Below are 27,967 nucleotides of genomic sequence, written 5' to 3' on the forward strand. Positions count from 1 at the left end.
AGTGATGTCTTATATTACACAAATTTGCATAAAGTTCTATCTAGTCAAGGCAAAAGGTATGGTAGGAATGAAGAGCGCTCCCACTTGCATCATAGCTACAGGGCTAGAGCCGGACTAGTCTCCACACGCTGCGCGGTCGAAGAATCTGTGCACAGATATTATTCGCACACAGATATTTATGGAAAATAAAAGTTTTGCACCGCAATCTGTGACGCTACTATAGCAGCTAGAAGTAATATTGCAGAATAACAATCAAGTCTTAGTTGCACTTGAACATGCCTTGCCTCCCCGTTTGTAATTGAGAACACAGAGACAGTACAATTCATCCGACAGTGCGTTGCTTTAATTATGCTTGCCCGATGTTATTCGTTTTGGTACTTTTGATTCAAATTTTGCAGACTTTCTGGCGGGGCATCCGACTGCGAATTAGCCTTCTTTTTCCAATATTGTTCCACTTAACCATTAGTTTGGCATTGAACACTGGATATGTTTCCGATCCCTTTCCATGGTATTGTTCATCCCGTTGTTCTCTGGGTCATGACAGAGTATAGATTCCGTACTACAGAACTCCTCTTTTGTTTCAAAACATCAGTTGACTGATGTTATAGCTTCAAGCTTCCAATGCCCTTGTCACGGTTATGCAGCAGGGCCTCGTATCCAAGCTTTTCGACTCGTGACATGATGACAGCATGTAATATGTTTTGTGTGGAGAAGGCCAAAGACTCCGATATTCGGCCCTCTAACAAGCTGGCTGGCCTGTACTTGGGGATCCGAGTTTGTGAAGGATCTCAGTCCGTATAACAAAATTCAGATGCAGGTTGATTTCCCCATTCCTCTTCCCCAGCTACCCCACAAAATGCAGACCAGCCAGCCAGACACTCTGACACTACCTGGAGAGTCTTGAGCCGCAGTTCTCCAAGGATGCATGTGGGGTTTGCGCGTCTGCGGGGATGAACTTGGCGGATTTATTTACCTGGTTCGCGGAAGTTCTTTCCACTTTTGCGGGTGTCCCTACCTTCTTTACGGATGCTCTTTCCTTGTTTTCCGGACTCGTCCGAAGAGGGGAAAAAAGAAACATGAAGACAACATTTTTTAGCGGTATTATGACTGCTTCACGTGGAAAGGCGAATCCCACGCTATCTCCGAGGCAGCTGATCAGAAAATGGAGAGTGAGCAGGTTGAGAGTCGCCCAGACGTGGGCGGCGAGGTTGTTATATCAAGAGGCCGCGGCATGAAGAAGCCACAGTTGGGAGCGTATCGGACTCAGCAACAGCCCTCCCGAGAATAGCAAGCAAGAAACAAGAAAGGGCAAAAATTGGCACCAGCAGTCATGGAACCTCTCCGGATCGCCGTGGCTGGCCTCGGTCGCATGGTCAGTACTCTCCACCATACTATACTGCACACGCGTTTGACGACGTGCGGCTGACACCGAGCAGGGCCGCCGCCATGTTCAAAACCTCATCTATCGCGTACCACGCGCCTCAGTCGTGGCCGTCTGCAGCACAGAGCCCCACGAGCTCGAGTGGGCCCGTGCCTTCGAAGAGTACAAGGAGTTCAATGTCACCGTCTACGATTCGTATGAGGCAATGCTCTCCCACCCAGGCCTGCAGGCTGTGTGGATCTCGACCAGCACCGACGTCCACGCGAGCCAAACGATGGGTGCCATCAGAAAGGGTCTGCACGTCTTGTGCGAGAAGCCCCTGAGTACAAAGATGGACGAGGTATGTCGACGACCGACCTTTTAAGCAGACTGATCTGTGAGGAGAGGCATGGAGTCGACATTGAAAGGCTAATAAAGACGCCCTTGCTATAGATCGCCGAAGTCGTTAACGCAGCCAAAGCCAACCCTCATCTCAAGGTGATGGCCGGCTTCTCACGCCGCTTCGACGCCTCGTACCGCGACGCCGCAACCAAAATCTTTGAGGGCAAAGCAATCGGCAACCCATTCATCGTGCGCTCCAACACGTGCGACCTGCTGGACCACACGGGCTTCTTCGTGCGCTACGCCCCGCGCAACGGCGCTATCTTCGTCGACTGCGCCATCCACGACATCGACCTCTCGCTGTGGTTCCTGTCCGACCCGGTGCCCAAGGCGTGCTGGGCGACCGGGACGCTGCAGCACCACCCGGAGCTCAAGGAGATGAACGACGTCGACAACGGCGTCGGGGTGGTCGAGTTCTGGGGTGGCAAGATTGCTTACTTTTACTGCTCGCGCACGCAGGCGCACGGGCACGACGTGTGTACCGAGATCACAGGCACCGAGGGCAAGGTGTCAGTGAACGTGGTGCCGCGGGCTAACAATGTGGTGTTGGCGGACAAGTTGGGCATTCGCAACGAGGTGCAGCCCGAGTACTGGCAGCGGTTTGAGGATGCGTTCGCGCTGGAGGCTAATGAGTTTACCGAGGCCGTGTTGAAGGACAAGCCCGTGCCCCTGCCCATTGAGAAGGGTTTCAAGGTCATGGAAATTGGGCGGGCTTTGCAGGATGCGCTGCTAACCGGGGAGGTGCAGAGATTCAATGAGAAGGGAGAGCGTATATAAGTTGGGTGATCTCTATGGGTCTCGGCTCCCCAAAAAAGAAACAGACGATCGACCGAAAAATAGACGTTTCCACAACGCATGAGCCCAGATTCGCATGGTTATTCAGTCGCTGCCCTAGACTACACAGAGATTTGAAATGGGCAGAATCTCATTTCATGTTGTTTCCGTGTTGCGAGGACGCAGATGTTACCATCCATTTGATGTAAAGGATGGGAGGCATTGTCTGAATCCTGTTTCAAGGTAATTATTCGTGAGCATATATTCACCTCAAAGTACGCTTTGCCCGAATTCGAGAAGACGACAGGCAGGATGAGGTGATATACGCGAGGCCTCCGAAGGGAATGCATTCTTTGACGGTGAGTGTTTATACAAGAAACAAGTCAACTTCTTAAATCGGGATACTTCTACGATGACTTCACTCAAAGCTACTGGGCATCTCACCTGCTCAGTCTCTCGTGTCGCTATTGCGTGGGCGACATCTGCTCGGTCATAAGTTTCTGGCTTGAACAAATGTTGGACTCCAGGAGATGAGTATGAATTTCCAGGCCTGGGGGTGGAGAATCAGTCCACAGCTTGATTAAGGCAGAATGGATTTTCAGATACTTCGTGAGGCTGTGTCAGTGCCTCGGCTTGCGGACACTAGATGCCCGCGAAAGGCTCGACTTCTTCCTCGCTGCTAATACGGGCGAAGGGCTCCGGTTCCACAGCGGCACATAACAGTCCGACGATTCGCACTGCAGATATGGCTCCGGGGAGGGTGATCTCTGCTGTTTACAAGAACCCACATGCCACGTTTTTGCACAAAATTCCATACGGGCACAGCGCTGCTGATGTGGCAGCTGGTGCTTTTCGCTTTGGCATGATATATGGCGCGTGGGCGCACGAAGAGGTTCGCGACGAAAAGGCTGAAAAAGACTTCAGAAAAGACACGGATTGAAGGATTTGGCTGATGACAATCCGAATGGAAGAAGTCATGGAAGACTAGAAATCTAAATTGGAGCATGAGCATGTTCTGGGTGTGTGGGAATTTAAATACTGTCGTTGTGGATGCCATGAAGCCTGGGAACTATCATGGATGGTATTTGTTCAATTGTTGCAGATCACCAGCGCCGCTGTGCCAAGATAGCTCGGAGAACTCTCACAGTCTTATTTAGGACAGGATTACACACGCTCGACTTGTAGCTGTCAGAGCGTGATCACACGGATCAGTGTGCCCATTCTGCCATGGAGCAGCAGCCCAAGCAAGAACTCAACGCCAACCTCTGGCGCAAGTTTTCTGACTGTGGCCTGGTTCGTTAGAAAAGTTGAGCCTTTACGTTCTTTGTTGCACGACATCATATATGGATAATTAATAGAAGCATCTGAACCCTATTGACAACCTTGAGAATTTTGATGGCCAAGGACGTCGCGTTCGGAAGCTCAGGCACTTAAGAGCTGATAGACAATTAGTGCAACTGCAATTCTGTCAGGTTTACGCTCGCCAAACACGATCCTTCGAGAGTCACTTTCGCGTTTCATTATACCGGGGTTCGTGGTTGCTCCACAACGGGATATGTCCATTCATCATGACTTAGATTCAGATGATGCGTACTTCGTTGGCCGGCAAAATGCAACTTGTAATAAGACGTCTGAAGATACTTTCACGTAATGGGCTGTCTATTGGCTTAAGACAAGCCAGTGAGCGGTAATTAGAGGTCAGATATCCCAGTTAAAGTAGTATTCAGCTCGCTTACTGCATGCTGCGCGCACCACAACAAGAAGAATAAGGCTTTCAGGGCACTGATGTCTGGGTGGGCTTTCTCCAATCGGTAATAGCGGCAACAGCGGCAACGCCCTACAATGCATGCACTCGAGCGCCAAAGTAAGTCAGTGGTGCATATATATAGACAGCAAAAACCTGAAGTTCCTTCCCAGCTTTTGTCGTGATGAGCTTCCGGGCTGTCGATCCGGTTGTTAATCAAGGCTCGCCCCGAGTTGTCCATGTGATGGATGCTCCTTCATCTGCCATCCACGTTCCCAACCGGTGTAATTATTGACACACAATGGCGGCTAAGTCCGTTCTTCCTTCTCGTTATGAAATTCGCACCCTTAGCCCAGAGCATGCAGACTGGGCTACAGCGATCATAATGCACAGCACCGCATTCGCATCGCCGGTCTGGTCGAAAATATACTCCAAGGATAAGACAGGAATTTGTTACGGCTTGTTCACGTTCGGCGCGCCCCTTTTCAAACACCAGGTCGAGTTGGGCCTCTGTCTCGGCATCTTCGATAAGGAGTACAAATTCAAGCGCCCTGATTCAGCGGCAACTGGTGGTAAGCTGCATTGGGACCTGAGCGACAAGAGTGCCGACCAGGGACAACTACTAGAACAAATGGACTTCCCGCTTCTATCCGTGGCCATGGCCTTTGACAGCTTTTATCCGCTCGATGCGTCTCTGGTTGAGCCGATGATTAAAGTCATGCCGCTGCTCAGCGTACGCAACGAGATTCTGCAGGAGCGTGACACGAGGGATCCGGAAACTTGGCAGGCCACTGGCCCCAACCAGGTTCTCTTCCGCAGCTCCACGGCGACGAAGGCAGGCGAGGAAGGTCGGGGCTTCATGAAGCTTCTCGCGTATCACATGATGAGGAAGTCGGCTAGCGAGGGGTTCCGAGGGATACAGCTTCAGTCTCTCCACGATGCCGTCACTCACGTATGGACCCACCCGCCAGATCCGTTCAAAGGAGAGGTCGTGGCCAGGTTCAACTGTGTTTCGGACGAGGACGAGGAGATCAGGCGGAATTTTCGTGGTTCAACTCAGGAAGTCACGAAGGTGTACGTGACGCTGAGATGATGGCAGGACACCTTGGCTATTAAGGTGTAGCATGCAGGAAATAGAATCTGGCCTTGATAGCATTGCACTTCATAGTAGAACAGATATTCCGCTCTTTGCGTTGTTAATTAAGCTCTGACAACATGATTCCGTGTTTAGGCTGTGACATCCGGGTCCTCACTATTCTACACCAGCATCAGTCTCAGGCCATGCCTCATTGGTTGTCTCAGGGCGATCCATCTGGTCTTCGCTTCGCTGGCGAGACAGAGCAGACCGGCGGAGGTCCCGTAAACAATCTCGCCAGGCACTCTCGCCATCATCAATAATACTTTCAACTCGTTTCTGCGTCTAGCTCGCAGGAACTTCTCCGCCATCTGGGCATATCGGATGCTGTCGTGCTCACTATTGAAAATGTCAGCTCCTGTAAGGGCAAGGATTGGCATTTGATAATGAACAGCCCCAATCCACTTGATATTGTAAGCCCTAGATACGCCAACTGTTGATCCTGAATTGTATCTACCCAATGACCTCGCTGGGTCTTACTAGTGTGGGCATCACCCCGCTCTGACGAGCTCCACCGACAGCTTACATCGTTCGGCCTGGGAAACATATGAGCGAGACTAAATAAATATTCTGACAGCAGTGCTGTCTTGGAAAAACAAATATGGCGTCTATTTTCGATTCGTTGAAGCAGGACCTCAAGGCCGGGAAAGTCGTCCTACCGGGTGATGCCGACTACGACGAAAGCATCAAGCGCTGGAGCGAGAGCTGCATCAAGCCGGCAGTGAGTAATCATCCCATAACCTAGTTCAATGTCCCTTCCTCGCTTTCTAACCAGATGAATAGGCAGCAGTGATCAAGCCCGCGTCCGCAGAAGAGGTCAGCAGTGCCATTGTGTTCGCCAACAAGCACTCGCTCCCGTTCACCGTCTGCGGCGGCGGCCACTCGACGTCCGGGCAGTCGTCCAAGGGCGAGGACGGCGTGGTCATCGACCTGTCCCTCATACGCGAGGTCAGTGTCGACGCGCAGAAGCAGACCATCACGTACGGCGGCGGGTGCCTGTGGTCCGAAGTCGACGAGGCGGCGGCGCAGCACGGCCTCGCCACACCGGGCGGCACCGTCAACCACACGGGTGTAGGCGGCCTGGTCCTGGGCGGCGGGTTCGGCTTCCTCAGCCCCAAGCATGGGCTCACCATCGACGTCCTGCTCGAGGTCGAGGTCGTACTTGCCGACGGGAGCATCGTGACCGCCTCGGAGAAGGAGAACGCGGACCTGTTCTGGGCCCTGAGGGGAGCCGGGACAAGCTTCGGCGTCGCCACTAAATTCACCTCACGCGCGTTCCCACAAGGTGATGTCTGGGCCGGCGTGTTGATATTCAGGCCGGATCAGCTGGCTGAGGTTGTAGATGGCTGCAATGCCGTGTTGGCTGCACAGGACGGCAACCAGGCCATACTGATGGCATTTGGATATTCTCCACCCCCGGACAGAGTCCGTGTAATCGTTGCGCAGGTGTTCCACAACGGCAGTGCCGCGGAGGGGGAGAAGATTTACGAGCCGTTGTTGAAGGTGGGGCCTCACCTCAATGCGGTTCAGACGGTCCCCTACAAGGTGGTGAACAGCCTCGCCAACGCTGGAGTCCCACATGGGGGCCGCTACCAATTCGGAGCTGCTAATGTCACTTACCCGGTCGATGTCGAAGTAGTGCAGTCGGCTGCTAAGGTGTGGTGGGAGGGCATCGAGCGCTTCAGCTCGGACCCGAGCAAGGAGGACCTCCGTGGCAGCATAATCGGGTACGAGCTATTCCCCAATCACAAGGCGCGCGAGATCCCCCCCGAGGCGACAGCCTTCGCCAACCGTGGGACATACTTCAATGTGGCCGTCTTGATGAGCTGGCTCAGCCCAGACAGCGACAAAGAAGTTCGTGCATTCAAGCAGGAGGTCGCTGCGTTGATAAGAGCCAAGGGCTTCAAGGGTGACGAAGTCGGAGGCGAAGGTGTTGGTCATTACAACAACTACCTGGACAGCAGCATCAGTGCCGAAGGGGCTTTTGGGTCCAATGCGAAGCGGTTGAAGGAACTGAAGCAGAAGTATGACCCGGGCAATCGTTTCGACAAGCTGTGGAAGTTGGCTTGATGAGTATGAGCGAGTGCATTTGTTTGTACGTTAGATAACTGAGCAGCTAGGTGTAGCCAGGTTAATCGTCACTTGGCTCGAGTTTCTACTGCCCTGTGATCACACAAGCAACATCGGTTCAGAATTGATAAACTTACATCGTAGTCCATCGTCTGACGGTTTCTAGTACAGCTTCACTGGGTAATATTTAGGTTTCTCGCAGGCATTTGGCATTTTAGAGTCGTGGTATTATGTACCATTCTGTCGCCCGTGAGACCCCTTGCTGGGACAGATGAGACAGATGACGACCCTTTGTAGCACACGATCGAAGTTGGGGATGAATTTGCTACAGATCGCCAGGCACAAGCACACGATGGCATCTTCGACATTTGCCAGAGCAAGAGAGTCACAGCGAGTAGGTATCACGGAGCATGCTTTCAGGCCTGTTACGGGCCGATCGCAAGTTGCATTGTAGTGGAGACAGCCTGAGAGCCCAACTTGCAGACGCTGAAACATTGGTCTCGCGCCGCGACAAGAAATGATTTGATTGGCATCTGCGCAGGTCTAAACGATTGCGAGTCAGTCACGGCGTGAACCGTCGTCATATAGCGGGAATAAGATTGTACGTCGAGATTTAAATCTTGGACTATCGGGAATAACAAAACCTTCAGGGTCACATTCCAGGGTCTCCCATGCTCAGACTGATTCCTCACACGCCTGACTGGCGTGGAAGCGCACACTATCTCTATACTAGAGTCGTCCACCGGCCAGGGTGGGCTGAAACCAATCAAGCTCGGCTCCAACGGTAGGGTGCCATGGTTGGTCCCTCAGCCGAAAGACGATTCAGGGTCCAGTTGGTTTGGACGGAGTGGCGTCATACTTACTACAATCTTTCGGAATGCCGTGTCATTCGTAGTACAGGCACAATCTGGTGAGAACGGTGGATTGTCAGGCAGCATTTCCCCATTCAGACGGCCGTGGCGCCCACTGCCCAGGCGAACGGATCCGCGAATAACTCCACAGAAACAGTCTTGGACAGGGGATTAAATCTACTTCCTGGAAACCTGGCCCAAATCCCGAAATTCCCCTCTTTTTTTCCCATCCTCTGAACTTCGGGCTCTGTTTGTCTATCGTGGCTCTTCTCAGCCTTTTGAGCTTCACCCCAAACGGATCTGCATTTCACTCACATGTGTCCGCCCAGAACTCCGTAGCCCATGGTGAAATCGCCTTTCTCCTTCTAAGCGCTTTCTACTCTTAGACGACCGTTGACACACGTCCATTGTGGGGTTTGCCGTGTCGTCAGTCCGCCCCTCACTGCGCACTACGCACCGTTGCGACAGCCTAGCCCCTTAGCCGACATGGCTCAACTCCGGTCCGACATCGCCGCGACAGCAGAGCTCCAGACTGCATCACCATTCTTCAACAAGCTCCCATTTGAAATCCGCGAGAAGATATTCGACGAACTATGGGCTCTGCACGACACCAGATGGCATGTGCACTCTGCCGGTGACCACGCGGTCCCGATGTTCCCCTGCATTACCGGCCCAGACGAGGAAGACACGAGGTACTCCCATTTCCAGACATCTCGCGGATCTGATGCTCTGGCTTGGGAGTCGAGGTTACGGTCACCGTGGAATACACATTGGAGATGCGCTGAAGCAGCTGCAGCAAGGGCCACGAATCCAAGGACAGGACGGACAGCATCACCAAGGGACTACATCAGACGACGGCCTAGTTTCGCAACATCTTCTTCGCCCCTTTTGATTTGCAAGCGATGGTATGTTCCCTACTTGCTAGACTGTTCAGCAACTGACATCGTGCAAGGTACCTCGAAAGCATTGAGGCCCTCGAGAACGCCCTTACCTTCTGCTTCACCGATATTATCGTTGCCAGAGACTTCCTCTCCATGAATGCACCAACCCGGAACATCCGCAACATCGAGATCAGCCTGCGCGTGAAACCCCTGATAACCGAGCTGTACTTCCCCGGCCCAGACGGCGAGCCACAGCCACATATTGCAGGCGTGCCAGTCACGGCGAAGGATAATCCGTGGGAGGACCTCTGCCGCCGCCTGTCAGCGATCCCCAACCTCCGCGAGCTCCACATCTACCTCGACTCCGAGGACCTCCGGCCCTGGCACAAGCGCGTCAACGAGCGGAGCTTCCTGAAGCAGCTCCTCCAGGCCAAGGCCCGGAATTACGTCCTCTACCTGCCAAACATCCCGGGCGAAGCCGGGCTGCAAGGCCTGCCTGAGACCTACCTCGAGGACGACCTACTGCACAAGGCGCCATGTGCCGTCGTCCGGGGCCCAAGGCCGAACAACTGGCAATTACACCTGTCCAGGGTCAGTCACCTCCACCTCTTTCGTCACCATTGATGCGCAGCTTTGGAATGCTGACGTCTGCGTCTGTTTTTCCAGATATCGCATGTCCTCCCCGAGAACTGGACCCATACCCTGTGGAATCAGGCGCGCGACAGGGTGATGCCGCAATATGCATGATTGAGTAGTGGAGGCGGAAAAGCAATAGCATGGGACAGCACGGATGACATAAAAAAAAAGGAATATTTCTATGCCTCAACTACTGCACCCGATTTCTTCAGAGCAAGTTGGACTTGGGATTGATAGGGGCTGCTTGAGATGTAGCAGGCGGAAGGGCAAAGGTGGACGATGGACTCAGAAGTGGAGTTTCGTCAAGATTTACTATTTCAACTTTCACAGGGCGATTAAGGGTTATTTTGAGGCCCCGGGCGTCTACAAAAGTGTTGAAAGCACCGCACTTCCCAAAGGTGATGACTATTGGGTTCTATCACTTTATCTTAGGTATGTTATACTCTAGAAGAGTAGTGATTGAGATTACCTAGGTACCAGACTACAGTACCCAGAACTACATCGCCTTTTGATATTGGCAGTAATCACAGCTGTAATATGAAAGGGGGAATTTGATTCACATTGCTGCAGTGTCAGATGGCCATGTATATACCACCTCATTTATTTTATCAGCACGAGCGCTGGATAATCCTGAGGCTCGCATCGCTTGCCCACTTCAGAAACCTACCTATCTGCGTTTCAAGCTGATGTCTTTTAAAGGTTTGCATCCACCTGTCTTCTCGCCATTCTTCTCCGTATCCAATGATCCTCCTCTTCATCACGATGTAACTGTTCCCCTGGCAGCCTCACAGCATGGTCTAATGCGACCGGCAACCCGCGATGTCTACCACGCAGCATAACAAGGCACAGCACAAGTTTGCTGCCAGTATACCATGCTCCCGAGAAGCTATATGCGTCCGTCGGGATCCCCACGGAAATGCCGACTGTACCATAAGCAGACACAACCTCGAAGATAATGTTAAACACGGAAAACGCCACCGGGTCTACTAAGAAATGCGAGGTCTCTATGGTGGCGATCACCAGGACTGCCAGGACCAGCCACCAGATGTCATGGGCCAGCTGACCGTGGATTTGTTGGCTGATGAAGCTGATACGGCTGTTTGAATTGCTGCTGCTGTCCAGGCCGGCTGATGCAGGACCATTGTCGGTTTTCTTGTTGCTGTGCTTTATGGGCGGGACGCCGACACCGTTCCACGTGAAGGTGCGCTGTAAGGCTTGCCCGATTTCGACGGCCGCGCTGGAGCGGCTCAACCGGCGGATGAGAGGTGGGCCCGTTGATCGGGCACTGCTGGAGGCGTGGGCGTGGGACTCGAAGTTGCGATCATCATTGGACCGCAGCGGCGCAGTGAGCTCAGGGTCGGGATCAGACCCTGAAAACTCGTCGCCATGATAGATACCGAGCGAGCGCTCCTCATAGACATTGGAGTGGCGGATCGTGATGACTACGGGGTAAACAGAGATGTACATCATGATAACATACAACACCTGAAGGCCAATATAAACCTGGGAGATGGGTACGACGTAGAAACCACCAGACCGGACGGCTACAGGAGAGGTTTGTCAGAGCGTTGATCGTGTCTCCAAACAGTAGTGGGAGCGGCTTACCGAGGGCTTGGAACAGACCGTCAAGAATGCGAGGCCCTGTAGGAATATTCTTGATAACTGGGTTTCCGAGATTAAGGAGCTCGAAGGAAACCCAGTCAACGGAGTTTAACCATATAAGCATGAAGAAAAGCCACCAGGTGGGACGAGACGGGAATAGGTTTGTATAGACTCGGCGAGGGTACTTCAGAATAAACTCGAGCGTGGCCTTGACGTCGACATAGGCATCCTCTGCGGTCATTGCTTTCAAGAGTTTGAGGCCCGTCCATATAATTAGACGGAGGAATAGAGGGTATGCGGTATTGCCGGCTAGAATCATCAACCCCATTGTGATGAGGACGAAGTAGGCGTTCTGAAAAGGGATCATATTTGCATCCAGGAGCGACATGCCCGAGTTGTTGAAGGCTGAGACGCCATTGAAGACACCGAGCCACCACGGGTTGATGCCGTTCGCTTTTGCAGTGTCTGGCATGTTGTGGTTCATCCATGCTCCCAGCGCGACGCATCCTAGGAACTGCCACAGGAAGAAGTAGACAGGAACAACAACTGCAAGTACTTTCAGGGCACGGTACTCGTACCCGCCAAGATGCTCACGCTCCTCGCTAGTGAGGCTATGAAACTGGCCGTTGTGGCTAGAGGCGCGACTCCTGAGGAAATGCTGCACAGTTAGATCAACCCTGTCTTGGTCCGCCGCCTTGCCCGGGCCATTTCTCCACGCAGGACGGATCTCGTTGAAGTAGGAAATACCGGTCGATGTAGCATTCCTGCCTTCCTGAGGGCGCGGAGTGTCGACGAAGGCAATGTGTCCGCCAGGACTGTTCCGCTCAGTCGGAGTCTTGGGTAGCTCCCCGAGGTCTAGATCGGGCAAAGACGACGCGCGCCGAGCTCTTGGCACCACCGTGTCAACCTGGGACCTATCCACATGAGGATCTGACGTCGAGAAGTTGTTTTCTAATGCTCCACTCCCTGTCGTCGGCAAATTCTTGTCGGGCACTGGGACTGTCTTGGCTTTGCGGAATGAGATGGATTTCCGCAGCTTTGGCAGGGTCAGCGACGTGCTGCTGCCACGTCGGTTAAGGCTGCGGGCGCGCTCGGCATGTACGATACTCTCAAACCGCTTCTCGAAGACGTGTTTACGCGCCAAGACGGTCCAAATGGAAACCCAGATCGTGCTGCCCAGCATGATGAGGAGGAAGAGCATCGTCTGCTGCCAGGTCGTCAACGTACTGAGGTTGACCGTGTTCAACCCGGCCTCGGTCATGGCAGACACCACGATGAACAGACTATCAGTGTAGCTAACGCTGAAGGCAGGGTCCGACGACCGCCAGAAAATGACGGAGCTAATGAGACACACGACGATGAAGTAGGCATAGTGGATGGTGATAAAATTCAAGGGCGGCAAATACTTGCGTATCGAGAAGATCTCTACCACCCGTGGATGGTCGTCAGCGAGGTCGTCCCAACGCGACATTCTGTCCGAAGTACTGGAAATATTTTGGCATAACCATTTGTTGAGGTACAGGCCGGAGGCTTGAGGGCGAGTCATAAACCATGACGAAGGACCCTAGAGCCTTGACCACACCCGTCGGAGCAGTCACGTGAACTGACAATTGCAACGTTAATGACAAGCATGTAGCATTGGATTTATTATATGCTCCCCTGGTGTAAATCCCCATAGCAGGATCAAGGCACTACTGAGCGTAGTTTATGTTCATCGTAATTTATGCCTTGCCCGGCTGTTGTGCTTCAACCGTTGTTAGGGAAGGCGTTAGGCTTCTGGCTCTGCGTTTCAGACTAATTGTTGATGAGTTGAGAGAGTTGCTTAAAGCAGTCTGTCTTAGCCTAGGACTCCAGCACCAAAGCTAGCTCCTCTGATGACCAAAAACATGACCTGTCCACAAGGGAACAAGTGGGGACCCGAATATGAACAGGAAATGGGCAAAAAAAGACGGTAATGATTAGTGAGCAACCAAGAGTGCCTGACTGAAGGGTCTACTCGAAGACGGCGCAACTATAGCCGGGTAGCCATAGCCAATCTCTTTGGTTCTAAAGTATTGTACCGCAAGTCTTCAACAAGGAAGCTTTGCAGGAAACATTACTGATCTACTGCCCTCACATATAGAGTGGCACCAACTCGATATACGTCCGAAGATAAAGAGGCGTCGAAGCGATTTTGGGTTGAAATACTGGCATAATCTTGGTTCGCCGGTGCTGATACTATGTTGGAAGCCTTGGACTATAGAAAGGGGGGAAGATAATCAGCGAGAAATTTCACTTTTAGCTAGGTAGCCACAACAGGGTTCGATGTGTAGGGTTGGGGTGTAGAGTGAGCCTATGTATCAAAAAACTTGAAGCCTCTGAGCAAGAGGAAAGCCAAGCAGATGCGCAAGGGGAACGAATATTTCTGACGCATCACCAAAACAGTGCCAAATTTCGCCAGTCATTCGTGTCTGTGCGCGCTGGTATGTGATATTATGGCTGAGAAAGTTGTTGTTGCACATGTATGTTCCCATGCATTTAGTTGTTGCACCGCATCTTGCAGAAGCATTTGCCGAAATCATGCTGCTCAAAGTTGATTCTGCTGTATCGAGACACCCAATTAGCTGCCAATGTCTCTAGTCACGCAGGTCCTACCCCTGGATGAACCTTTCAACGTCAATTTCGTTGCTGGTGACATCCCACGTGCCTATCAGTATGCCAGCCGAGGAATAGTCATTAAGCTTGGTGGCACAAATGCACTCGGCCGCGGCGAAGGCCCTCTCCCTTGCTTCCGCGGAATCGCTCCGAGACCAGGTCTGCCAACGTCAATGCTCACACATGCAGCTTGCATGGTGATTTGTGCCTTGCAGGGCGCCTCAGGCTTCACTCAGCTTGTTCTGGTCTCTGTCCAGTCGTCTGGGGTAAGCCTGCCCCCCCTAAATTCTTCCGTTCTACTCCTTTTCATTTTCCCATCACTGTCTACCACTGAATCACCACTAAAAGGTTCCAGTTCCTTTGCTCGTCACCAGTCTCCCCAAGTGGTCACTTTCGCAACAACATTACATTAGTCTTACACACCTGCTCGCAATGTCTTTGCTCTACGGGTCCAGCACCTTGACGCGGATTGTCTGGCCTGTCGCCCTTGCAATGGTCTTGCCCGCCTCGTTCGTAGCTTCCAGGATCCGGGAGGTGACTTTCGATAAATTTCCCCACAGCATTCCCAGCACGATCCCCATGGTTAAAACATCCCATAAGAGTGGTTTTGGAGCCCTCTGTTTGAGAGTCATCGCACTGGGTTCCATCTTTATTATGGTCGACGAGTGCGCCGGTTTCGATGTCCTATACAGAGCATTCGGCATCGACCTTTTGCCCAAGACTCAATTGCAAAAGTTGCTCCGCAACCATCGAGACGTTTGGGGAAAGGCGAAAGCCTCAGGGAGCCCCTCCCGCTTGCGCGAGACCTTCTTCTAACTAAAGCGGGAGAGATTCGAGATCATAGGTCTCAAGTACCAACAGGAGCCTATGAAGACCCCATGGGACACGGGACGACCTTCAGAATTGTTGGATCCAGTGGAGGTGCGAGTCTTCTTCATTCTCTATACAGGATCGAGAAATATGGTGTCAAAGATTTATTTAGCCTTCAACGTCGACTTATGCCAGTCCGGGATCCGAGAAAGGGTGGAAAAAACTACGAAGTGGATCTTGACCAGACAGGTCGAATCAAAACTAGTTGGGGGCACACTGGAGATGCCCTGCAAATTGGAGCGGGCATACAGGGACCGATCAGAGGGCGAGCACCTGCTCCAATGGGCTCGGAACGAGGATGGTAGCCATACGCTGGCGGATGCTTGGGATCAAAAGCGGACATATTATGTGTGAGGGAAGACGTGTGTCCTGAGGAGTGATGCTGGGGCTGGAGGGGGGGCGGTTTGACGAGACGAGGATCTGGGGCATTGTAACGGGGACAACGAGATCTCCACATGATACGTTCCACAACTCATGGTAGATTGACTGTCATGGACTTCGAGAACTCTATCTCCCTGCTTAGGATTTAAGTCATCATGTACGATAGTAACACCAGGATACACAAACAACTGTGGTCCTTTCCCAGTTCCTAGCAAGCATGCAGGCGAGCGACCAGATCGACGTCGAAGCAGTCTCGGGGGTTTTATTCTCGAATACGATGGAGGAATGCAACGACTAAGACGCCCGATCAGTCGTAGATGATCAGATCGCACGATTGATCTTGCAGGAGATATCCCCTCGGGCTCATGCACGTCTTCTCAAAAAAATACGCCATGTTTGTTGGCCGTTACAGTCGGGTTGGGAAGCAACGGTCCCGTTAGAAGGACGGACACTGTAAGGTGCAGCCGAGCATTCGCTGTCTACAAGACCTACCTCAGTCTGTACAGGCCGAAACCCGTAAGAATTTCAGCGAAAGGAATCTGCAGGTCTTCCGTCACAGGCTGCACGTGGTTAAACAGGTGATCGAATTGCCTTGGCAGCGAGCACCGCCCCGGTAAGCGCTGGGATTGTATGCCTACAGATACGAATGTTAGTGCAGGTACCACCTGCGACAGTAAACCTGCTACTTGGTGTTTTCATAGATCACCCGAATACCTGCAGAACCAAAACTCAGCGTGTAAATTACGGAAGTGTCGAGAGATTCCTGAGAGCAAGTACGATTTCTTCCTACAATTAAGTGTCATGCAGGATCTAAGGGGCCCGATACATAGAAGATAATGCCGTTTGCAGGGCCGATGTAGAAGGTTTCTCTGCCAACATTTAGGATCCTTGGCAAATGATCATATTAGGATAAGTTGCAAATACGTGCCCCATGCTGACATGTATTTGTGGTACAAATCCCTCACCAGACCTTTCGCAAGAGGAATAGTTGGTGCAGTGCACAATAGGCTATACCCGGCCAGGCATCTGCCAAGTTCATGAGTTTGTCCCCGAGCTTAAATAACAACACATCAACATCCATGCCTGAGTTTCCACGACGCATACCATGTATGCCGATCATTTTCGCATCCACAATTCGCAGCAAATAATAGCTAATTACCTCCCGTCGTCTTTCAGTCATTGATTTGACGTCTTTTCTGTTTTACACAGCCGCACCGATGAGCACCGGCGTGCCGTTGAAGTCGGCCCTCCAAAGCCAGACTAGATATGCTGGCAAAGTTGATGAGACCAGAACAATCGCACATGCAGCCCAGTGTTGTCTGCAAACCTTGAACAACTGTATAGGGATCGCCGAAGATCTAGGACCCAAGGAGCTTTCCCTGATCCAGCACCAGGTGGTCCGCTTCTCCCTTTGGTTATCAAGTATTGGCGTATTCGCACTTGACCGAGCGTCGATCGACTATCGTCTTCGAGATTGCTCAGATACCCACCGTCTCGTCAAGAGTCTTGTGCAAGTCCTCAATGGCCACCTACAAAAGTGTCAGTCAAACTCTCATTTCGAGTCTACCAACGATTTCTCAAACAGCCCGGAGATACTGAACCTTGACCACCTATGACAATTTAGGTATTCCCAGACTTCAGACTTGGAAAAATCTCAAAGCTGCCGCGTCCGATGATTTAAATCAGCAAATGAAGATAGTGAGCATGGAGCTCGAGATGGCCGTGAAACAAGCAGCCAAGGATATAAGTCTCCTCCATCAGCTTTCCAACATAATCCGTAGAGCAGGACATGTGTCCCAGAACTCCAAGGCAAATGTATTTTTCGAGATCAAAGATGCCGATGGCAACAAGATCGAGAAGCATTTCGAAGCTATAGTTCTGCAAGACCTGACCAACAAGTTCCCGCGATGCAATGAGCAGTTACGTCAACGCCTTGCCTCCACCGTCCTTCTGCGGCCGAAGCGTATTCTGTACCGGAGGTCCAGAAGACCCATGACCCCTCCCACGTGGCTACACATTGCAGCTGAGCCAGATCTTTGCTCGAAAAAAATGTGTGTCGCGCGGGGTATGACTCCTGTCGAGATTCGGGAGCAGGAAACAGTTCCAGCTGAGACGCATTCACTGACGCGTAGCCAGAGCGTGAATTCCTCCCAGGCGGGGACGACCGAGACAAGCACTACATTGGACCCTGAAAAGCTCCAGCGTCTAACGGCACCGTCAGCCTTGCTGATGGAAGAATGCATCTCGTCGAATATTCATGACGATTTAGGTTTTCCACCGCCTCCACGTGCGGCAATTCAAGACAGGTTTCGAGAGTTGAAAGCCAGCCGTCTCGCTCGGCATAACGCGCGGTTATTGGAGATACCTTATTTTCAAATCTATGTTGCGCAACAAGGCAAGCCGTCTTCTTTGGATGCAGAGATCGTGTCGAATCTCCGGGCACAGATCCGGGAGGCGGAAAGGGATTTGCAGATCGGTCTCGATGCCGACTTGAAAATGTGCAAGAACATGAAGGGGGAGGTCATTTGTCCATACTGCCTCTGTGCATTGTCCAGTACAGACATGAAATTCAAGGAGAAGTGGAGGTATGAAGCTCGAATCACTATATACCATCTTTGGGCACATGAGGATTAAAACAACTACAGGCATCATCTATTGGGTGATTTGGACGCCTATGTCTGTCTCTTCGAGGATTGCGATAAGCCGTCTGAGCTGTACAACCAGAGTGACGCCTGGTTAAAGCACATGCGAGAACACGCTTTACGGTGGCAATGCATGGCCAGCTTTCATGGGCCCCAAACTTTTGATCAACGCGAGGCCTATGAAGACCATCTGCGAGAAGTCCACGAAGGGATCTTCACAGAAGCCCAGATCCTGGCAATGACGGAAGCAAAGGCAAGAAAGAGGGTCCCGTTATTCCTGTCTTGTCCTCTCTGTGGAGTCACAGCAGACCATCACACGGTGGTCGGCAGTCTGGAGGATCATATCGTAAAACACTTGAGGTACCTTGCCCTGAGCTCATTACCCTACATCAAGGAAGAAGACCAAAATACTAGATCCACGCTTTCGTTTGGGTCTGATGACGGTGCGATACCGGCAAACCGTAGCAGAATCTTCGACTTCTTGGGTGAAGAAGCTGACACAGCTTTCGACGGTCAAAACATGGAAATTATTCGTCCGCAACTTGTCCACTCGGACCAAGATCCTTATGCTGCTTGGGGTGGCATTCAATCTTATGTTCGAGCATCGCACAAGCCCCGGCCCGGAGAGCCGCCTGAACAAACAAAGAGATTTTTGTCCAATACCTTCTTATGCCCGGAAATCCCTGGATCTAGAAATGACGACGAGCCGTACCCCCAACAGTGTGACGACTCCGCTCGCTTCGTCGATGATCATGACATTCCTGCGGGATTGTATGAAAAAAGGAGTACGCAAGTATGTCGCCTCCTTAGGACTCCCTCGAATTTCAACAGCAGATTCTCTTCGTTTTTGTTAATTTGATTTGACATTGAGACACTAATATACATATGCGCAGTGGGGATGGATCCCGAAAATAACGATCCCATACGAGGGTCAAGACGCGGATCCTATCCTACAGGGGTTTCGCCGACGTGCTATCTCCAGAACACTAGCAGAAAAAGCTACAACTCGAGGTGATTCTTCAGCAACAGCATCTGGATCAACTCCGGTCCGCCAGGAGATCTTGCAGAAATTCAAATCCGCCACGATATTTCCAGTCGACATGCCACCCTTTGTGCCAATAGACGCAATAATTGATGTACTCGACGTGGAAACCATTTTGACAGCGCTTGTTGAAGCTAGCTGTGAGAGTGTGGGCTCGGAAAAGTGTGACTACATTGCGGAGAACCTCCTCAGGGTCTTTGCCACGTTGCTGTTTATTGGGAATCCCCAAGCTATCTTGGAATTTGAGTTCCGAGGATTTACTGATGATGTATTTCCCCTAGCATGCGCCAACACAAACCCAGAAGGTAATGAAAAGGAGGGTTTGGGTTGGTATAGAACGATCCATCCGTTCACAGGTGACCCAAATGACGATCTTCATCCGGTCTCAAGATGTTTCGAAAATCCTTCACTGTGGACTTTGGACAAGTTCGAGCATTTCTATGCTTCCCAGTGGCTATTCTCTGCGCCAGTATTCGGCACAGACAAATTTGAGTACCTTCTGGCTCCACAAAGTCCTCTGCCTCTCACTACGCTCACCTCGCACCAGGCGGGCGGAGTCCTCTGTAGCCAAGTTTACATGGCTAGTATCCACCCAGCCCATTTATCTTCCCAGACAACAGTAAGAAGCTCATTTTGCAATCACGCATTGGAGTATTGCTAACATCGACGGTTCGCAAGATGGAACTGGACCTTCGCAGATCCGCGGTCGCGGTCAAAATATTTGAACTCAAGACAAAGGTGGACAACGAAACACGTGTTGACAACTTTGTCACACGTCCCGACGTCGTAGCATTTGCCCAAATGTTCAAAGCCTTCCTCGAAGAGTGTGACGTGTTATACGCAATGTACACGATCAGTCATGCCCACATTCTGAAACCTATCGCGGCTTTCACGAGAGGCGAGCAATGTGGCTATATCATGCCTCGCGCCAGAGGCAGTCTCCGAGATTTCTGGGAAAGGCAAGACCCTTCACGGGTTGGTTCTAACCAGATGATTTCGTGGCTCTTCAAACAGCTTCTCGGTATAACGGATGGCCTTGCGAAGCTCCACGAACACCACTATGACAATAAGCCTTTGACCCGTCATGGCGCCTTGACACCTGACAATATACTTTGGTTCCCTAGTCAAGAGTCTGATATGGACATGAACTCTATGGGACTCTTGGTGATCGGTGATCCCGGCCGGACAAAATTCTATACAAAGGATGCCAGCGGAGATCGCATCGCAAGGCTCAGGTACACGGCGCGAGAGCGACCGCCATCACCCTTCCACGATACCTGGTCACTAGGACTAATCTTCTTCGAGTTCATCATCTGGCTGATTCGCGGAAAACAAGAGGTCGAGAAGTTTCGCTCTCAGACTGCCAATGTACACGTCTCCAACGAGGACGACCGCAAGTTCGACAAATGGGCCCGGCTTTTGATGGCTGATGAATCTTGCCTCCACGGGACACCCCTTGGGGAGCTGGTGCTATTTATCGTGCGCAAGGTACTCGTATGGCAGCGCGAGTGCAGTCAAAATGAAGGGCGTGCAAGGGCAGTTGAGTTTTCTCAATGGATCGAGCAGGTGCGTCTTGTGGTGAACGCATCAGGGTCCTCCTACACCACCGTGCAACCCAAACTGCACAGGCTTGCGTTCAAAAGGCCCGAAGAGGGAGTAGACATCATTTCCTCAGCATCGAATGAACAAGAATCTGGAGTGGTAGGCAATTCTTCCCGGAAGGGCTCCGAAGGTAAAGTGTCCAACTTCAAATTTTGGCGTCGCCTAAAAAAACAAGGGAAGTGAGCCCATCGACTCTTCATAGCATTTTCATACGGCTATCCCTTCACGAACCATATAAGGACTATTACTCGAGACTAGACCTTCATGAATCAACCCGATTGCTTTTGTCGTGGAAGCAGAATATTCCACTGTTTCTTTCTGAGCAAGTGAGGGTGAATTGAAGTACCTAGCAAGTAATTACAATCTTCTACTTGATTATTCAGAGCCTGGACCGTAGCTCTGCAATGATGCAGATCCAAGCACCGTGTGCCCGCTTATGTTGTACCCATGAAGTTGAACCGCGGAATGTGACGGGGTAATGCACCTAGCAGGATATCCTCCATTCCACACTTTAAAGCACTAGCCTTTGGAAACCTGCCAAGAAGTCGCCGTACTCTAATGAATCTCTTCACTCCATTCACATCTTCAAGCCTTTTCACAAATAGTCCTACCACCGTATCCGTAGTCCCGTGCAACTCGCACTCTAAGAATGCAATATGGTCATCATCCATGAAACCCATGACTCCCTGGTCGTCGTTGGGAGACACACGCATCTTGATTCGCAGATACCCATCGTTGGGCGTCTCGAAAGGCGGCGCCCAGTGGTCGAGGATGCTAACAAGCCGACTATAAGACGTGCGAATGTCGCCGAGCCCGGCAAAGCAGCTCGGATGTGGAGCGTAAAGAGAGTAGCAGAGGACTGTACTGTCGCACCCTTCCTGATCATACCACCCGCCCCAAGCGAACAGGCTCTGATCATTGGTCTGTTTCGCGATCTCAGCTTGCAGCCGGGCAAACGCCTTTGACTCCCCTTCGCCGTAGAGCAGGGGCATGTGCACGTCAAAGAGACCCATCAGACAATAAGCGAGATCCTCCGCCCGGGTGGTCTGGCGCGATGATGCCCATGATAGCTTCTGTGCTACCGAGAGGAGGTGCAGCGACTGGCGCGCCATTCCACCTGCGCAGAGGTTGTACCATGCCGCAGAGAAGAGGCCAGCGGGGATGGAAGTAATCTTCTCAAGAGCTGAAGAGAGCGATGTCTTATTGCCGATGACGACCCATTCACTGTTGTAGAACTCTACACTGGGTGGCGCGATTAACTCCTGCAACGTCCAACCCCTTGTGAACCAACGCGAAGTGGCCAGTGCTGTCGCCACGTCCAATCTCGGAGAAGAAATATCAACGTCCACGTCGACGAGATATGCGAAGCAGACGGCGGATCTTTCGTAGTAACCGTACATGCTGTTGATGGCTTCGGAAAGCTCGGTCGACGACGATTTGTCGATGCAGCAAGTATCGATCCATATCCAATCGTAACCCTGGGACTTGGCGAGGGCGCAGGATCTCACTACCTTCGGATATCTGCGCTTTCTGAACCGAGACGCGGCACGCTGCCACTTGGGCTTAGGGAGAAATGCATCGAGGGGTGCCTCTAGGTCGCCCCAAGTGTGAGAGAGGATCGCATACTCGGGACGATGTCTCGTGAAAGTCTTAAGCTCCAGGGTAGTGGTGTTCAGGAGCCTCATTATGCGGCCACATGACCCTTTAAAGCTCGAGAGACTCTGTCCGTTAGAGTGTGGGGCCGGGAGATGTAAACATGGAGACGAACAGCTCTGGGTCTAGTTCAATTCAGCAAATGAGGGGAACTCCCAGACGTGATATTGACGCTTCGGCTGCTCGGATCGTATGGATGCCAGAGTCCCTCGGGTGGTGTTGTGATTCCGCATGCGCAATAGGGGCGCAGCATGCGGGATGGTGCTAAGGTCACCGTAGTGGAAGGATTCTGAACCTTGTCCCCTTCTACGATTGGTCGCGTATTAAGCGTGCAGCCTCCGGTCTGACGTCTCGAATCGCCTATGAGGGCCGTTCCTTGGGGGCATTGGAAAACATCTACCCCCTCGCAATGCATTAGATACCTCATTCTCCGGTGACACAAGTTCAGCCTCATTTGGTACCTGAGAACTAGATGTACAGCAACAAAGCAAACCTTTTCGTAGTATTAATGCTGACTTTGTGACTCGGCCATACTTAGCTGCAGGGAAACTTAGAACAGGCCAATCCACTTTGTCGCAGACCATATCTTTGTACAGCTCTTCCAACTGTCCCCCCTGACGTCAGAATTAAAGCCGCTCCAGATTTTGAATTTTCGAAGATTTTCAACGGCTGAAGAGCGAAATATTATGAAACCTTTCTCAAGTCCGGTGGATACATTGCGAAGATGTGCCAGATTTTTGTCTTACCTCGGAGCTCATAGAACCCACATGGGGCAGAAGATACTCCAAAATACCTCATAGTAGATAGCCGGATGCCAACTTTACTGTTGATTCTGGTCTACCAAAACCAGCATTCTTCAGCTTAATCATGACGCGCTTGTTGTCTACTGTTTGAACCTATTCGAAGTCTTCCGTTGTATGGGATTTATCTTGTTGAAATTCACTTCCTCGAGATGGAAGTTGAAGTATGTCGGGTAGACCATAATTCTCCTTAATCCAACCTGACAATGTGCTCGCATGTTCTTCACCCTAATTGGCTCGCTTTACGATCTTGCTTGACAAAACTAGCACACCTCTCTGCAATCATCATTACCGGAATCATGGTGTGGCTGGTGGGGACTCGAGGGAAGACGCTCGCATCAGCAATCCTGAGATTCTTAAACCCATAGACTCGAAGTTTCTGGTCCACGACTCCTGACCTTTCATCGTTTGACATCGGACATGTGCACACTGGATGCAAGCTCGTATGGCTGACCGTTCTCACGTAGTCATCGATCTCATCGTCGGTCACATTCTTCCAATTTTTGGCCTCACTTGTCTGCTTGATTGCGGGCTGGCCCGCATGTGGGACAGCTGATGAGACCGGCTGGGGCGTGCTCCATTCGTCAGCAGACTGCTCCCATTGCCGTAGTAGTTCAGGACTGTTCCCGGGAGCAAATGCAAACGGGGTTGGATACGGGTATCCTGAGTTCTGAAACTCAGCTGCTAGGTGCATTGTAAAGCGAACAGCCACTCTCGCAGCGGCCAGGTCTCGTTCATCGGTGAACATTGGGTAGATGATGCGAGGGTTGTCGTGAGCGTTCTTGCTCTTCTAAATCTTCCGTTAGTCTGGTCAAGAGCTAGATGGCAATCGGATCTGTGACTAACTAATTCGATACGGCCTGTTGCGTGTGGCTGGATGATTGTTGGATGGAAATTCAAAAATGCATGCCCGGGAACAGGGCGCTGTAAACCATTGATTGGCATAATCATGATCTCAACATCCGGTCTGTTCTTGGGCTGAGATGCGTCGAGGTTGTCAGTACCATCTGCCTCATGACTTTTGACAGACATTGTCTCAGTATCAATAGCCCCAGTGCGTATGTAGGCAGCACTTGGCACTGTGGTTCGAGCGAAGAGCCCTTTGCCAAGGAAAATCCAAAGCAAGATATGCCACAGACCCCAAATTGACTCCAGCAAGTGGAAAGTCTCTCTCTTCGGTAACTCTAACATAATGGGGAAGCTGTAATGGTCAGAAAACATTGTGCCAACCGCCGGCAATTCTTTCACCAGAGGGATATCCGGGCTGCTCTCTGACTGCGGCTCTCGGCTTCTTGGTCCTATGCCACTCAGTAGCAATATCTGTGGGGTACAGATGGCACCGGAGCACAGAATCACTTCCTTCCTGGCTTGGACGAAGAAACTCGTGGCATTTTCGCCTCCTTGAGATGACTGGATGTGGACACCTCTGACTAGCCCCGAGGGACCATCCACGTCCAGGCGTGAGACGATCGCACCCGTACCTATGATTTGATCAGCACTGATTAACGCAGTTCGACTTCAACTTATTCACTAACAGATCGTCAGACTATCGAGCCTTTCTTTAGCGATTCTTTTGCTGAGAAACGCCTGGAAAGCAGAGATTCTCCTGCTGCGCTTGTCGATGGCAGCCTCGACGTGGAAAAGCCCCATTGCCGGAGCATCCGGGCCGTTGCAGTCTCCTCCCAAAGGAACACCGACTTTCTGAAAGGATTTCTCCATACTAGCAGGAAGATTATCAGCGCAAAAACAACAACACAATGGTTTCCTAATTTGCAAAGCCGGCTTACTAGGGTCCCCACTCGAAGGGCAACTTGTTAGCTCGCGCCTCAACAGGCCCTTTCAAATGTCAGCCAAGATTCCAAAAGCCGTTAGCTACCGGCCATATTTGAACTTACCATTGTGGCCCCTTGTCTGGGAGTCTGGACGCTCTACAGCATTCTCAATCTTGCGGAAGTAGGGCTCAACTTGATCCCAGCCCCAGTCAGACAGCCCCAATTCCTTCGACCACGCAACATAATCCGCGCGGCACCCTCGCGTCATAAGCATAGCATTTATGCGACTTGCGCCACCAAGACCTTCTGCCGTCCAGATTCTTACTCTTCGCCCGTTCGCCTCGGGTATGGGCTCCGACCAGCGAGTACTCTGCACTTGCAAAGGGTCCCCGAGGAAAATGTTTTGGCTGAGTAGCGGTATACGTGAAACGATATTATCTTTGACATGACCCTTCTCAATTACGAGCACGGTAACATTAGGGTCTTCTGACAGTCGCGATGCAAGAACACACCCAGCTGTCCCTCCTAAAAGTTTGCATGGATCAATATCAATTTCCGCTTAGCTTGTGATGTGCCACATGTGCTCACCTCCAACGATGATGTAATCGTAAGCTTTGGCATGAATTTCGGACGGCGTTCGTGTAGGATATGAGAATTGCCACATTGTGATGATATTCACTGAGGTTTGTGAGTGGTTGAATTTTCGTGACTAGCCACTTTGTGAGAAGATGGAAAGCAATAGGTTTGACACGTAGCCCTTCCAAGTAAGGTGGGAAATGAAGGCCCCTCTTGCAGAAGATAAGTTCGCGGTGGATCAAAGAAGTCAGGCCTCGCCCTAACTGCTGGGTATGAATTGCGTCGCTGCTGGAAGTCCGAAGGGTATGGGGCTTGGATTCCGCAAATTGTGGGCAAGAGCATTGATTTTATGTGGGATCCTTCCACGGCCCGCCGGTGACACTGTTGGTTGTCTATCCAACTGCAGGAACAAACTAGGAGGGACCGCAGGATCGTACAGCCACTCAGCCGCGATAGCGGATATCTCCCAGCCCAATCAAAGATAGAAGTGGGTCAACCTCATGAACCAGGTCGCATTTTCGCCAGGGATAGAAATCCTGACCCGTTTCAAAGAATTATTAATAAGGAATTTATAAACCTAATAAATAATGAATATTTAGAATTATATAATCGGATATCAGAATATGTAATGTACATGGACATCCAAGGGCACCTTTGTGTGGATAATTCCCGGTCCTTACTGGGTCTTCGTCGATATTTATTGCCTACCGTTATAGAGTAATTTATCCTTCTCGTCTGCCGGGTCGACAGGCACAAGATCATTGCCCTTCAGTCCACGCACAATTGAGAAAACTTGTCGTCATACATGTACTTGAGGGGATCGAGAGATCATTCCAAACAGAGGCTTGTTCTTACCTCTTGCCCGTCATATTGACGGAAGACTTCGTCAGCGAACAGACCCTGTCAAAATGTCCTACAAGCCAGAACTCGAGAACTCCTGGGCTCCTGCAACTGAGTTTTGATAAATTAAGTAGAGAGCCGCAAGCAGGCTTTTTCGCTCAAGTCAGCTAGTTCTAGGCCGGCTCTGCATATAGGACAATTCCCTTAAGTATGGGTGTCGCCTTCTGTAAGTATCTCATATGATCATACATACTCAACCTATGTTTAGAAAATGTTTCGTCTATAACACTGTTACATACTAGTCACAGCTTCAACACCCGAGAGGTAGACGTCAGTCACATTGACCGGGTCAGCGCCCTGAGTCAAGCCGCCACCGGGAATGTAGATACGCTCCCCAACTGCGACCGCAGAAGTTCCATGCCGAGGCAGCTTCATCGGCTGCAATTCAGACCAAGTTTCTGCCTCGGTATCGAATACCTCCGTTTCATTAAACACACCAAGCGAGCCCTCTGCCTGATTACCTTCACCACCGAAAGTGTAAATGCGAGTTTGGACGATTCCCACTGAGATACCTCCCCGAGGGGTTGGCATTCTTGAAGAACTTACCTGCCAACCTGCGTCCATGTTGCCAAGGTCTAAAGAGAAGACAGTATCCTTAGTGTTGTTCTGCCCTCGGAACCGCCCGCCTAGAACGTAAAAAACGTCGCCCACCACAGCGCCACCAGCGTGATCTCTTCCTTCTGGAATTCGGCCGGCCGCGTCTGGCAAGGGTTGCCAAGTACCCGACACAGTGTCGAAGGCAGACACCGTGTCAACAGTGTCTTGCTCTCCGTCTGGGGAGAGGTCAAGCGACCGCATACCACCGGCCAAGTAGATGATCTTGTTGTGAACTCCAACAGCCGCAGCACCTCTTTCTGTGCCGTCAGGGAGGGGCGCCAGAACCTCCCAAGTATCAGTGGATATATCATAGACCCAGCCGGCACCAATTGCCTGCCACGAGCCGTCAATTCCTTCACCTTCGGGTGAGACCTGCAAGGCCCCCAGGACAAATATCTTGCTGTCGACCACTCCAGCGTTTGAGTGATTGATCGGGATGGGAAGTGATGAAGCCGAAGTCCAGGTGTCTGAGGGAATATCGTACAGTTGCATAATATCTGTTGTCGAGAACTCAGAGCCAGTAGGGATAATGCCACCCAAAATCGCTAAGGTGGTTGATGAAATAGCGACTGTAGAATGTTCCCTATGGTACCATCAGTCAGAAAATCACGCAGAGCGTAGAATGTTTAAGCAGGTCTGTTTTGGAGCATCTCTAACATTGTCTTCATGTCGCATGACAAAAGCGTGCGCCACTGTCAGAGGCTCTACACGAGGAAAGACGGAGCGGTACGGTCTGTCCAACACCATGAGTAGTGCAGAGAAGGCAGCAACTTACTGTCGTGGTGCCATAGGAATAGGACTTAAGTCCTCCCAACTTTCTGCCTCATTGTTGTGATGGATGGCTTTATTGCCAACCACAGATCGCATCCACAGAAGTGCGGTAAACCAAGTGCAAGGTAAATACATTTCGAGGGTCACGGATCCGACAATACGCTGGGATCAGCTTTCTAGTGTTGGATGCTCGCGAGCGGAACAAAAATGTGCAATTGTGATATAATCACAATTCAGTCTCAGCTCACGGCTTCGGAATTATTTTTAATGAC

The 27,967-nt window shown here is 51.3% G+C and overlaps 10 protein-coding genes across 10 annotated transcripts; 6 read left to right on the forward strand and 4 right to left on the reverse strand.

Annotated features, from left to right (window-relative positions):
• Positions 1–1,330: 1,330 nt before the first annotated feature.
• J7T55_010415 (uncharacterized protein) lies at positions 1,331–2,539 on the forward strand (the record flags this gene model as incomplete). Its single annotated transcript, XM_053144955.1, has 3 exons — positions 1,331–1,372; positions 1,437–1,721; positions 1,814–2,539. The coding sequence occupies 3 exons, from the start codon at positions 1,331–1,333 to the stop codon at positions 2,537–2,539; spliced, it is 1,053 nt and encodes a 350-aa protein (XP_052992262.1).
• Positions 2,540–3,182: 643 nt separating this feature from the next.
• Positions 3,183–3,476, forward strand: J7T55_010416 (uncharacterized protein; the record flags this gene model as incomplete). The annotated part of the gene is made up of 1 exon (XM_053144957.1): positions 3,183–3,476. The coding sequence occupies one exon, from the start codon at positions 3,183–3,185 to the stop codon at positions 3,474–3,476; it is 294 nt and encodes a 97-aa protein (XP_052992263.1).
• Positions 3,477–4,665: 1,189 nt separating this feature from the next.
• On the forward strand, positions 4,666–7,485 carry J7T55_010417 (uncharacterized protein; the record flags this gene model as incomplete). Its single annotated transcript, XM_053144958.1, has 4 exons — positions 4,666–5,354; positions 5,705–5,828; positions 6,047–6,136; positions 6,199–7,485. 4 exons carry the CDS (start codon positions 4,666–4,668, stop codon positions 7,483–7,485), a joined length of 2,190 nt encoding a protein of 729 aa, XP_052992264.1.
• A 1,337-nt stretch (positions 7,486–8,822) lies between these two features.
• On the forward strand, positions 8,823–9,964 carry J7T55_010418 (uncharacterized protein; the record flags this gene model as incomplete). The annotated part of the gene is made up of 3 exons (XM_053144959.1): positions 8,823–9,028; positions 9,289–9,808; positions 9,884–9,964. The coding sequence occupies 3 exons, from the start codon at positions 8,823–8,825 to the stop codon at positions 9,962–9,964; spliced, it is 807 nt and encodes a 268-aa protein (XP_052992265.1).
• Positions 9,965–10,650: 686 nt separating this feature from the next.
• Positions 10,651–12,926, reverse strand: J7T55_010419 (uncharacterized protein; the record flags this gene model as incomplete). Its single annotated transcript, XM_053144960.1, has 3 exons — positions 10,651–10,676; positions 10,783–11,397; positions 11,459–12,926. 3 exons carry the CDS (start codon positions 12,924–12,926, stop codon positions 10,651–10,653), a joined length of 2,109 nt encoding a protein of 702 aa, XP_052992266.1.
• Positions 12,927–14,064: 1,138 nt separating this feature from the next.
• J7T55_010420 (uncharacterized protein) lies at positions 14,065–14,905 on the forward strand (the record flags this gene model as incomplete). The annotated part of the gene is made up of 2 exons (XM_053144961.1): positions 14,065–14,355; positions 14,438–14,905. 2 exons carry the CDS (start codon positions 14,065–14,067, stop codon positions 14,903–14,905), a joined length of 759 nt encoding a protein of 252 aa, XP_052992267.1.
• Positions 14,906–16,557: 1,652 nt separating this feature from the next.
• Positions 16,558–20,809, forward strand: J7T55_010421 (uncharacterized protein; the record flags this gene model as incomplete). Its single annotated transcript, XM_053144962.1, has 6 exons — positions 16,558–16,879; positions 16,965–17,391; positions 17,473–17,925; positions 17,986–18,775; positions 18,876–19,643; positions 19,703–20,809. 6 exons carry the CDS (start codon positions 16,558–16,560, stop codon positions 20,807–20,809), a joined length of 3,867 nt encoding a protein of 1,288 aa, XP_052992268.1.
• Positions 20,810–21,060: 251 nt separating this feature from the next.
• Positions 21,061–22,311, reverse strand: J7T55_010422 (het domain-containing protein; the record flags this gene model as incomplete). The annotated part of the gene is made up of 1 exon (XM_053144963.1): positions 21,061–22,311. The coding sequence occupies one exon, from the start codon at positions 22,309–22,311 to the stop codon at positions 21,061–21,063; it is 1,251 nt and encodes a 416-aa protein (XP_052992269.1).
• A 93-nt stretch (positions 22,312–22,404) lies between these two features.
• J7T55_010423 (GMC oxidoreductase) lies at positions 22,405–25,515 on the reverse strand (the record flags this gene model as incomplete). Its single annotated transcript, XM_053144964.1, has 7 exons — positions 22,405–22,543; positions 23,352–23,869; positions 23,926–24,560; positions 24,615–24,799; positions 24,867–24,915; positions 24,975–25,337; positions 25,440–25,515. 7 exons carry the CDS (start codon positions 25,513–25,515, stop codon positions 22,405–22,407), a joined length of 1,965 nt encoding a protein of 654 aa, XP_052992270.1.
• An 825-nt stretch (positions 25,516–26,340) lies between these two features.
• On the reverse strand, positions 26,341–27,713 carry J7T55_010424 (uncharacterized protein; the record flags this gene model as incomplete). The annotated part of the gene is made up of 4 exons (XM_053144965.1): positions 26,341–26,378; positions 26,567–26,705; positions 26,874–27,507; positions 27,700–27,713. The coding sequence occupies 4 exons, from the start codon at positions 27,711–27,713 to the stop codon at positions 26,341–26,343; spliced, it is 825 nt and encodes a 274-aa protein (XP_052992271.1).
• Positions 27,714–27,967: the final 254 nt, after the last annotated feature.

This window comes from Diaporthe amygdali (assembly GCF_026229845.1).
Source record: "Diaporthe amygdali strain CAA958 chromosome Unknown NODE_19_length_847323_cov_64_739301, whole genome shotgun sequence".
Taxonomy (NCBI): domain Eukaryota; kingdom Fungi; phylum Ascomycota; class Sordariomycetes; order Diaporthales; family Diaporthaceae; genus Diaporthe; species Diaporthe amygdali.